The sequence below is a fragment of the Calonectris borealis genome, chromosome 3, assembly GCF_964195595.1.
Source record: "Calonectris borealis chromosome 3, bCalBor7.hap1.2, whole genome shotgun sequence".
In the NCBI taxonomy this organism is placed as follows: Eukaryota; Metazoa; Chordata; class Aves; order Procellariiformes; family Procellariidae; genus Calonectris; species Calonectris borealis.
Window position 1 is genome coordinate 52,504 of NC_134314.1, and position 12,319 is coordinate 64,822.

Here is a 12,319-nt window from a genome sequence, read left to right on the forward strand (position 1 = left end):
TGATGTAGTTCCTTGTCCAAGAGAGACCAAGATGATTTGAAATTAAGGAAAAAGTTTAAACGTGAATTGGGATACAGATGTGGTTTCTGGCTATAGTAATTATCTGAATATATTTTAATTACGCTTTTAATCTGAATATATTTAATTACGCTTTTAATTACTCTGTACTCGATAATTACCATCAATACGCATTTGCAATCCTTATTCACGTTATCGAAGGAACATTCACAAGTACCCAAATCATAGGAATAAAATAGGTCTTGAACTGGACTATTCTTTATTTTTCATAAAAACTTCTGAGAAGGGATAGAAATTTAATGGCAAGTTGAGAGACTGAACTCTGGAGATGTGAGTGGCACTTAGAGATGGAGATGTCTTAGGTCACGTGCAGCTGTTTCAGAAAGCAGAAGCTTCCGGCCCATCAACGCAGGTGCTGCTGCAGGTACCCTTCTTGCGGGCGCAGTTTGTGGTGATTCAGATATCACGTATCCTCAAGTTCCCTCTTCTTTAGAACGTAATCATGCGTACGCTTCTAAATTAAAATTCCTGAAGTTTGACGAGTTCAGCTGAGACCGTGAAATCCAGGCTGGCTGTTTGGTGATGGCCGCAGAGGAAGGGGATGACCTCGGGGTGCTCCTCCTTCAGGCAGGTGCAGAGCTCCAGGAACTGCAAAGGGAGAGGGGTCGGGGGGGAGGGAGACCCTGAGGTGGCACCGGGTCATTTGGGGGGGACGGGGAGGTGATGGAGGGGGAATGGAGACACTCAGGGTGGAAGTGGAAACGATGGAGGGAGGACAGAGACAACTGAGGAGGGGACAGAGACGATGGAGGGGGACACAGGGACACTGAAAAGAACACCAAAGTGCTGGAGCGGGGACAGAGACATCCAGGAGAGAGGGAGATGCCAAGGTGGCACAGGGAAATCCACGAGGGACAGAGAGGAGATGGAGGAGGAATAGAGGGACCGGGGGGGTGGGGGGGGGACAGAGAGGTGATGGAGGGGAGACAGTGACAACCAGGGGGGATGTGGAGATCATGGAGGGGGGGCAGAGACACCCAAGGGGGAACAGAGATATGATAGAGGGAGAACAGAGACACCAAGGCGGCGCAGGGACACCCAGAGCAACAGGGAGGTGAAGGAGGAGGAACAGAAACACTGAGGTGGCATGGGGACACCAAGGGGGACACACAGGTGATGGAGGGGGGACAGAGACACCCAGGGGAGATGGAGACACCAAGGCGGCACAGGGACACCCAGGTGGAGCATGGAAGTGACAAAGGAGGGGACAGGGACACCCAGGGGTAACATGGAGATGATGCAGGGGGGACAGAGACACCCAGAGGTCATGGAGAGGGGACGGAGACAACCAGTGGGGACACGGAGGTGATGGAGGGGGGACAGGGACACCCAGGGGGTACAGGGAGGTGATGGAGCAGGAACAAAGTCAACCAGGTAGGATGGAGACGCTGAGCTGGCACGGGGACACCTTGGGGGAACACAGATGTGATGCAAGGGGAACACGGAGATGATGGAGAGGGACAGAGACACCAGGGGCAACAGGGAGGTGAGGGAGGGGGGAACAGAGAAAGGCTGAGGGGGGATGGAGACACCAAGGTGGCATGTGGACACCCAGCAGGGACATGTAGATAATGGAGCGAAAACAGAGACACAAAGAGATGGAGACGCTGAGGTGGCACAGGGACACCAAGGGGGGACGTGGATATGCCGAGACGAGACATCAAGGGAGATGCCGAGGTGAGACATCAAGGGGGACGCCAATGGGGATGCCAAGGGGGGACACGGAGATGCCGGAGGAGGGACAGAGATGCCAAGGTGGCACAGTGACACTGGGGGGGACGGAGACACCCAAGGGGGGTCATGGAGACGATTGAGGGGGACAGAGACATCAAGGGGAGACAGAGACACCAAGGTGGTATGGGGACACCAAGGCAGACACGGAGATACTGCAGGAGAACAAGGAGATGCTGAGATCAGACAGCAATGTCAAGGTGACATGGAAAGACCGAGGGGACACACAGACACCGAGGTGGCACTGAGACACCAAGGGGGATGAAGACACCCAGGGAGCAACATGGAGATGATGGAGGGGGAACAGAGACCCCGAGGTGGCATCCTCCGGAGGTGCCGGGTGGAGGCTCGCGGACCCCCTCGTCCTCGTCGTCCAGCACGATGATGCCGCCGGGCAGGGAGGCTGCAGGGGCTCGAGGTGAAAGCAGGGAGCGTATTTCGACTTTACCGGTGCCAGTTTCCAGAGGCATGAGGGCAAATTATTAATCATAATTAATACTATATTGATCAAAACAAGGCAGCACAGGGTCTGGGAAAGTGCTGGGCTCGCTGTCACCCTTAACCCACCCATAAAATCATTAAATAGGACTAAAAGAAAACCCATTTTCCTTGAGTCTTTCACAAGAAACAATAAATTAAAAAGAAATCAAGCCCGTTGGAGGAGACTGTTCCTCCAGGGGAGCAGGAAGAGTGTGGGTACAGCTTAATGCCAGCGGTTCCCTGATACCCAAGCCACACCAATTCCCTAAACCCCCCTAAATTCACAAGGGAAATATGGGGGGAAAAAAAGGATCAAAAGCTGCTCAAGTTGGGGCAAAAATAAAATAAAAAACAGGTAACGGTTGAAAAGGCACCAGATATAATAAATTTGGACACAATGCGATATTGCAAATCAACAAGAGTAAAAGAGTAATTGAATGTGCATATATGTATTTATTAGGGTATATTTATGTGTATATTTACTCACATATTACTCCTTTTTCCCTATAACCCAGATTTTGAGGCCGAAAGCAGAGAAATCCTGGCAGGCTTGGGGTCATTTGCGACGATTTGGTGAGGAAACAGTACTCGTCATACCTTAATTAAAAGTCGACGAGTCCTCAGTGTGATACATAATCAATATCAACAATAAAACACCCCAGATGGGTATAAAACACACATGAATTGTGATCGTAAAAAAAAATTTGCTTTTTTTTTTAAGCAAAATTCAACATATCTTTATTGGGGCATTCAATTGCGGCTCCTGTGCCCCTACTCCGCTGTCCTCCTGCCTGAACTTAGAAATATAAGAATTAAATATTACCATTTTCCACCCAAAATGGGAAGGACCACGGCAAGGCGTGACCCAAAACAACCAGAATTTAAATTAACTATTTATTTTATCCCTTTTAACTGTTTATTTTGCCTCTACTGTTTTTTTTTTATTAATTATTACCCATATCAAAAACCAATTCTGAGGTTTATTATGAATCCTCAGGGTTGGAGCCCTAATATATACTGAGAAAAACATCAAATCCTTAAAAAAAAAAAGAATAGGTGCCGGCGGGGCTTATAGACAGTAGATGTCCAAAGGGAAGAGGCTCGCCCTATGGATTTTGCTGCCAGGGGAGCAAGGGGCTACCTCCAGTTGGCATGGGCCATGCCCACCACGCATTCGCTCAGCGGTGGAGAGGGGAGTGGAAGGGAACTTTGGACCCCCAGAACCGCCCACAGACCCCCCAAAATCCCCCCAACCACCACCCCAAATCCTACCCCTGTCCCCCCCAACCGGTCCCCCCAAAACAGACCCCCAGCCTCCCAAACCATCACACCCACCTGCCCCCTGACCCACCAAACAATCTCCCCCTCCTCTAACTGTGCGCCCCCAAATCATCCCCACCCCCCAAAACTGCCCCAGTCCTCCCAAACTTCCCATATCCCCCTTGCCAGATCACCCCCATCTGCCCCCAAAACTGGCCCCCATCCCTCTAAACCCTCCTATGCTCCCCCAAATGCTCCCCTGCCCCCCAAAACCATCTCACCCCCCAAACTTCCCATCTCCCCCTTCCCAAATCACCCCCACCCCCCAAAACCATCTTTATGTCCCCCAAACCTCCCCTCCAAAATTTTCTATCTCCCCCTTCCCAAATCATTCCCAAAGCCACCCAAAACCTGCCCCCTCCCCCAAAACCAGCCCACCTCCCACCCCCAAACCAGCCCCCATCCCCCCCACCTTGCTTGCAAAGCGCAGGGAGGTGAAGGACTCGGTGAACTTCTCCTCCAGGGGAGCGAGATTCACTAACACCAATCTTGAGGATACATCAGGGTGGCAGTGGGGTCCCCCAAAACTCCCAGCCCCCCAAAATACCCCCCCAAGCCCTTCAATCACATCTTGGCAAAGCCCCCCAGGCAGTTCTGCAGGAGGTAGGTCAGCCTGCTGTTGCAATAGGGGACGGGGGGCTCCTGCGGGGACCCTGGCAGTTAAGGCGAGGGCCCTGAGGACCCCCACAAACCCAGGGGCCTCCCTGTACCTTTTTGGCAAGGGCCATGATGACTTGCCCCAGGGTGGAGAAGCTGGCACTGATGGCCTGCGACTCATGCGGCTGCTCCTCGCCCAACAGCAACTCGTCCAGCTGTTCGCTGCCTGCCAAGTCTACCAGGCTCAGCACCGCTGTGGGGGGAGAGGAGGGTCACCCCAAAAACAGGGGGGCCCAAAAAGGGCTCACCCCAAACCTGTGGGTCCAAAAAAGGGGGCCCCAAAAAGCCTGACCCTAAACTGGTGACGCCAAACCTGTGACCCAGAAAGTGGGACCCCAAAAGGGCTCACCCCAAACTGGTGGCCCCAAAAGAGAAACCCCAAGACGACTCACCCCAAACCCATGGCACTGAAAGGTGGGCCCCCCAAAGGCTCACCCCAACTAGTGGCCCCAAACCTGTGGGCCCCAAAAAGTGCTCACCCCAAACCAGTGGCCCCAAACCAGTGGTCTGAGAAGGGGGACCCCAAAAGGGCTCACCCCAAATTTGGGGCCCCAAACACAGAGCCCCAAAACGGCTCACTCCAGAAAGAGGGGTCTCAAAAAGGGCTCACCCCAAACGACTGGCCACAAACTCATGACCCTGAAAAGGCTTGCCCCAAACTGGTGGCCCCAAAAGGGGGGCCCTGAACCCATGGCCCCAAAAGGTTCACCCCAAACCCGTGGCTTTGAAAGCAGAGCCCCTAAAAGGCTCACCCCAAGAGGAAGAACCCAAAAAGAGCTCACCCCAAACCAGTGACCCCAAACCCATGGCCCTAAACGAGGGGCCCAAAAGGGCTCACCCCGAACTGCTGGCCCTGAACCCATGGCCCCAAACCAGTGGCCCCTAAAGGCTAGCCCCAAATCAGGTGGTCCCTACTGTAAAAGCTCACCCCAAACCAGTGGCCCCTAAAGGGTGGCCCCTGCAAAGGCTCACACCAAACCAGGTGGCCCCAAAGCAACAGCCCCTAAAGACTCACCCCAAACTAGGAGCTCCTAATGGGTGGCCCCTAAAAGCTCTTCCATAAAGGGTGCCCCTGAACCAGCGGCCCCTAAAGGCCCACCCCAAACTAGTGTCCCCAAAGCAGTGACCGCTAAAGGCTCACCCCAAACCACAGCCTCTAAAGGGTGGCCCCCCATAAAGGGTCCCACGCCCCCACTCGCAGGCGCAGCACAGGTCCCGGGCAGTGTTGGAGCCCTGGATGCAGAGCTAGAAGACGCCTTGGCTGCAGGATGAGCCGTCATTCAGAGCTGTCTGGGCCACCGCGTGGTTGGCGGCTGCCATCTGCAGCAGCCCCAGCACCTTGCGGGGGGACACAGACGCCCCGTTACCTCCCAAAACCACCCACACAGCCAATCTGAGCTTTAAAGGGGGGAATCAGGGTCCCCCTACCCCACTCCTCAGGGGCGACTGGGATGCAGCACAGGTTAGGGACATACACCTCCTCATCGGCCTGCAGGATCTCCAGCTTGGCCCTGCGCTTCGGCCGGCCGGCTAGCAGATCCCACAGAGATTTGTTGTAGATCTCCAGGAAGCTGGCGGTGAAATCATACTGCCCACCAGCATCACACCAAGCCCCAAAAAAAACAGAAATGCCCCCAAAATGGAGTTAGCGCTTTGGTTTTGGTTTGATGGTTTTTTTGTTGTTTTTTTTTGTTTTGTTTTGTTTTTTGTTTTTTTTTTTTTAAAACTCACTTTCCAGCCTTTTTCTGCCAGCTCCCAGGCTCCCTTGAAGACCTGCTGCACTACGCACAGGGTCACGCCCCTGGTTTCGGGATCCAAGACATTGTCTCGCTGCTCATGTCCCACACGAGACTTGGAGGGTGTAAAAGGAGGTTTTGGGGGGTCCCCAACTCTGTCCTCACCCCCCCTCCCGGGGCGAGTGGGAGCAGCTAAAACCCCCCGTTTGTCCTAAAAAATCTCATTGAGCCCATCAGAGGGGGACTAAGGACAGCTGAGGGGTTCGTTAGCAGCAGAGACACCCTCAGCCCCTCAAAATAGGGATAAGCGACAGGGAGACACCCCCAAAGCGACTCACCTCCCCTGCCTTGGAGAGCACCAGCACCTTGTTGTCCTTGGGGGGAAGTAGAGATGCTCCAGGCCCTTCTGCTGCTCCTCCTCCTCGGGCAGCACCAGCCACACATGACAGAAGACACAGATGTTGCCCTGAGGAAGGACAGAAGCTGTTATTTTAGTGGTACAAGGAGAGAATTCAGATGGTTCGTCCCCCACCCAAACCCCCCCCCCCAGGCTTCACCTTGAGCTCCTGGCCGAGGTTATGGAGATGTCGCCACTCCATCTCCAGGCCATGGAGCTGTTCCTCCTGCTGCCCCAGCCGCTGCTCCTGGGCAGCTGCCGGCGCCCACAGCTTGGCCGCCTGTGCTGCCTGCCGCTGCACCGTCTCCTCCGCCAGCTTCAGCTGCGCCTGCCAGGAGGGAAACAGCAGCAGTTGCAGTGGGGGAGGTAAAAAACAGCCCCAGTAGGGGGGGAAACCAGCCCCGGATGTAGCGTGGGGCAAAAACTGAACCTGGTGAGGGGGAAAAAATGAGCCCGCGTAATAAGCCCGCAGGGGGAGAAAAGCAACCCCAACATGGTGGAAAATCAGCCTTGATGGGGGAGAAAACCAGCCCTGGTTGAAGGGGCAGGGGCAAAAAACAGCCCTGGCAGGGTGGAAAACCCCAAACCCCTGGGGGGGGCTCATGGGGGACCCCAAACGTCAAGGGGGAATAGCAGCAGTGGGGGGTGAAATTAATGGGCAGAAGAACATAGGGTGTGTCCCCAAAACTGGGAGGTCCCCAAAACCCCAGGGACCCCAAAAACCAAGGGGAAGCAGTTGGGGAAGAGGAGCAAAAATGGGAAGGGAGGAATAAAATCAACGTGGGGAAGAGATGGGGGGAATCTTTGAAACTAGGAGCAACATCAAAACCCCAGGGGGGTCCCCAAAACCCCAGGGGGGGTCGCTGCCCCCTGAGGGAAACCAGAAAGCCAAAGAGAAGCAGTGGGATGGAGGAGTGGAAACGGGGCAGCGTGGAGCATGAAATCAAGGGGGGAGGAAGTGGTCAGGGTCCCCCAAAACTGGGGGGGGAGGGGGGAGCAGCAAAACCCCAAGGTGTCCCCCAAAAACCTGGAGGGCATCGCTGACCCATGGCGGGATCCCCAAAATTCAAGGGAAAAGAGCAGGAGGCAGGAGCAGGAATGGGGCAGTAGGAGGTAAAAATCGAGGAGGGGAGATGGAGGGGTCGCCAAAACCTTGGGGATCAGGAGGGGATGCCAAAATCCAAGCAGAAGCAGTGGGAAGGACAAGTGGAAATGAGGCGGGGAGAAAGAAATCCATGGGGAATCCCCCAAAATCTGGGGGGGCTCAACATACCCCAGGGGCCCCCAAAATGCCCCCGTCAGGACCCAAACAGTCTAGGAGAGGGGGGGGCCTTGAAACAGGTAACAGAGATTTAGGGGCCACTGGTGGGAAGGGGGGGTATCCCTGGAAGTGAGGGGACCCCAAAATGGCCCCGGGGTGGCTCAAAATGGCGAGGGGAAAAGCTCCTGGGGAGGCCCTGAAATCGCTCCTGGGGGGCTGTGAAACCCCCCGGGGGGTCCAAGCTTAGAGGGGAGCCCCAAACCTGGCAAGGGGCAGGGCTTAGACCCAGGAGGCGGGCTCTAGACCTGAAAGGGGTGTGGCTAGAGCCAGCCCCCCTCCCCAAGCCAACTCGTGGGGAGGATCTCCGGGTCCTGTTTAGGGTTGAGGGGGTAAAAATCTTAGGCGGGGGAGGGACTGGGGGGTGCGGGGGAGGGACTGGAGGAACGCAGGCATTCAGGGGGGATGAGTGGGGGTGGGGGAGCAGTACCTCTTGTAGTAGATAGATATCAGTGCGCCCACACGAGGTCCCAGATTTCCATACCACCTTCTGCCACTTCCAGCCCGGTCCCAGGACAGGGCAGTCCTGCCAGCCCTCTGCCACGCTGCCCGGGGGAGCTACTGCGGAGGGGATGAGCAGCTCCCCAAAACCCCCCAAAACACCTACTCCCGCCCACCCAAAGCTACTGCGAGGGATGCAGGCAGCGCCCGAAGCCACACCGCCTGCCCGCAGGCCCGCCCCGAGCACCCCCAGCCACGCCCCCACCTCGTAACCCCGCCCCAAACACCCAAAGTCACGCCCCCCCACCCCAAGGACCCGTACTCCCGCTCCACGCAGGTGGCGCTGAAGCCCTGCCCCCTTTCCCCACACCACGCCCCCAAGCTCCGCCAGGCGCGCGGCCAGCGCGGCTCCTCCTCCCCACCAGTCCCCCACAAAATACTGCCCCTCCGCCACGCCAACCCCCGCCAACTGCCCGCACCCACATGGATTCCCCCAGCCGCCCCTCCCCCGCCCCGGTCACGCGTGAACTTCACCTCCCCCTCACTAACTACCCTCTCCCCCCCCACATCCACCCCCAAACTGCCCCTTTCCCCTCACAAACACCACCCCCCCCACCCAACTGCCCCTTCCCTCACACACATGGACTCTTAAACAGCCCCCTCGCCCCTCGGACACCCCCAAACTGTCCCTCCCTCACACGAACACCCTCCACAAACTGCCCCTGACCCACAAAAACACCCCGCCCAGGGGCCTGCATCCTGCCCCAGGCCCACTCCCCGGCCCCCTAATGCACACAGCTCCCCCCGACCCCACTGCCCAGCCCCTCTAGGGCACACAGCCCTCACGCCCCCCCAGCCCCACTCCCCAGATGCTCACAGCCCCTCCCCTGCCTGGAGCCCCCCAGTACCGCTCCCCGGGGCCTGCAGGACCGCCCCCCGCCCCACTGAAATACCCTCCGCAGCCAATCACTTCGTGGGGCGGGGAGCGAGAGAGCGGCTCTGCGGTGTGAAGCTCCCTGCCGAGTTCAACCACAACCGTCAGCTCCCCCTGCACCGATTTCCGTGAATGCAGTTTCTGAGGCTTTAAACTGACGTCGAAGTGAGGCCCAGCAGCGGCCCCCCGGCCAACCTCCCCCCGAGTTTTACTACATGACGTCATACGGTCTGGAACATCCCCTGGGTCAGGTGGGCTCAGCTCTCCCAGCGGTGCCCCCTCCCAAACCCCCGCGCACCCCCGGGCTGCTCGCCGGCAGGGCGGGGCGAGGAGCAGAACAGCCCCCGGCGCTGCGCAGGCGCTGCTCAGCAGGAACTGACGGAGCCCTGCGTCATCAACGCCCTTTGCAGCACAAACCCAAAACGCAGGAGGAGGGAGAGTGGGGCGGGAGTGGGGTGCAGGGGAAAGCCTCGCGTGGGAAAGGGGGGCAGGCATGGGGAGCGGCATGCTCGGGGATGACCTACGCCGGGGGCTCCACCCGGGACAATGCACACAGATAACTCACCTGGGACAAACCGCAACCGATGATCCGCTCCGGGTAACTGACCCTCACGGGATAATCCACACCGGATAATCCACACCGGATAACCCCCAGCGATGCCCCTCAAACCGCTGGTGTCTCACCCCAAATTGGGAGGTTTTTTGCCTTTCCATAGTATGAAAATTGGGGTTTTTTTCTTTTCCAAAATATTCAACTTGGAGGTTTTTCGGCGCTTTTCCGCAACATAAAAATTGGTGATTTTTTGCTTTTAGTTTTGTGCATGAAAATGAGGACTTTTTTTTTGCTTTCCGGCTGCACAAGGGAGCTTTCCGGCTGCACAAGGGAGCAAATCCAGGTGGATTTGGCTTTCCCGGGAGCTCCAAGTTGGGTATTTTTCCCCCAAAATTGTGATTTGTTTTTTGTTCCCCCACCCCCGGACCCACCCTTGCAGACCCTGATTCAGGGGTTTGGGGGTATTTTTATGCCACAGTGTCAGGTCCCGCTCTGGGCGTGCACAGCCCCGCAGGGGAAAGTCCCCATTGGGGGAACTGGCCCCAAATCAGGATGGGAAAAGGCGGTAAAGGCGAAGGGGAAAGGGGCAGCTTTTGAAAGCGCTTTTATATCTTCAATGAGAGGTATTGGGGGGGGGGGGGGCAGCAGGTGGTGTCAATTCTTTACATCCTTTCTATAAACAGGGTTTCTTTGCATGTTAAAAACCTTATCTATCATAGACATTTACACTTACGTATCTATTTACACATACATATACATGTATTTAGGGAACACATTTATGTCTCACTTCCCCCCCCCCCCCGTTTCCCACTTACTACATGCAATACCTATTCAGACTATATATCTGTTTAGACTTATGTATTTTGACACTTAAATATCTTTATAGACTTCTCTATTTACACTTACATATATTTACACCTGTGTCTTTATAGACTTAGATATCCGTTTACACTTGTATCTATTTAGACTTAGATATCTATTTACATTTATATATAACTTCTTATATCACATATCGATTTAGACTTACTATGTAACAGGTAGTAAGTGTAGATAGCTCTATCCGTTCAGACTTTTTTCTATTTTAAATTCCTTCATATACAAAATATATCATCCTTTTTGCATTTTAAAGTCCTTTGTTTTTTAATTTATATGTACGCGAGTTATTTTTGTATTTTAAAACCCTATATACGTCTACTTAGAATTTTTTTATACGCTAAAATCCTTTATATAACATAGTAGATATAGGTTCTTATTTTGAAATTCTTTTATGTATATAAATGAATATTATTTTTCAATATACATAAAAATCAGAGATTTTTCTCTATTTCAACGCCTCACACACATATTTACAGTTTTAAAATTTTTTTTTAAACGCCCCCACCCCCCCCATTAATTTTCAGGCATTTTTGGGCTGTGACCCCCTTTCGGGGGGGGGGGGGAGGGGACACGACACCCCCCCATAACCCCTCCATTCCCCACTCACCTGCTCCTCCACGGCATCATCACCCCCCCGGTGATGTTGGGGTGCCCCAAATGACATCATCACCCCCCCAGGCCCCCCAACCCCCCCTTTTTATTCAGCCCCAAAAAAGGCACAAAATGAGGGGAACGGCCCCAACCGGCAGCTCGTTACTTTAATAATGCCATTTACGGATGTACGCACGCACCCCCGCCAAAAAGGGGGGCTCTGCTAGATAGATAAAGGAGGGGCGGCCCCCCAAACGGTTGCAGCCCCCCCCAGCCCCTGTCCCGCAGGCTGGCAGCTGGCCCCTTACCCTCAGCACGCCTAACGACCGGCAGGCAAACCTGGGCCGGGGGTCTCTCTTGAGCACCACGGGACGCTTACAGTGAGGCATCTGAAAAACAAAAATCCCAACTGGCATTTCAGCATATTAAAAAAACAGCACCGAAGGCAGCAGAGGAATTCGGTCAGGATAAGGGAGAGGGTAGCAGTCGAGCTAAAGGAGGGTGCCAGGCAAACGGGTCAGCTCGAAATACAACGCGGCCTTTAAAAGCTCGAGCGATTCGAACGCTTAAAATCAGCGTGAAGACTAATTGACGCGATTTTGAACACGTTCTTAGCAGAGAAGTAAACGCTCTCGCTGGTGCTGGAAAACGTCTCGTCCCTTCCTTACCGCACCGCTGCCGGGAGATAACCCTGTGAGGCTGCAGGACAAGGGCGCGCCGTAATCAGCATCTACGCTCACGGATCCACCACCACAGCTCCAGCCCTTGCGCTGCTGCTGCTGCTGCTGCTGCGCATCTTGCTTGCTTGGTCAATAAAGCTGAAAGTGAAGTGTAAAACTTGGAAGAGTAAAATGAAAAAGAAAGAACAAATCTCAGCAATTCATTTTATGCTAAAAAGGTGCGTGTACGTTTACATACGTACAAGAAGACGACTTATACTATAAAAATATTTGATTTTCCTTTTGCGTTAATTGAAATCGCAGAGCTGTGAATTCATACCGTTAAATTATCTACCTCCAAAATACACAGCTATCGTTTGACCAGGGGTTTTGCGTGTGTGACATGACTAGGAGGGACGCCTGGCCAGCTGCGCCGAGACCGATGCTACCGAACTGCCGGGGAAACGCGCCATTGAAAGCGAGACAGAAATAAAGTACTTCAGAGCACTCTGTCAAAAGATCGGGAAAAAAACCCATAACGTTCAGTT

General features: G+C 54.5%; 1 protein-coding gene across 1 annotated transcript; it reads right to left on the reverse strand.

Moving 5' to 3' along the window:
- Nucleotides 1-254: 254 nt before the first annotated feature.
- Nucleotides 255-6,491, reverse strand: LOC142081268 (kinesin-like protein KIFC1). Its single transcript, XM_075147955.1, has 5 exons — nucleotides 6,341-6,491; nucleotides 4,320-4,459; nucleotides 4,022-4,097; nucleotides 2,777-2,886; nucleotides 255-666 (listed from the first exon to the last, which is right to left on the reverse strand). Exons 1-4 carry the CDS (start codon nucleotides 6,444-6,446, stop codon nucleotides 2,846-2,848), a joined length of 363 nt encoding a protein of 120 aa, XP_075004056.1. The 5' UTR covers nucleotides 6,447-6,491; the 3' UTR covers nucleotides 255-666; nucleotides 2,777-2,845.
- Nucleotides 6,492-12,319: the final 5,828 nt, after the last annotated feature.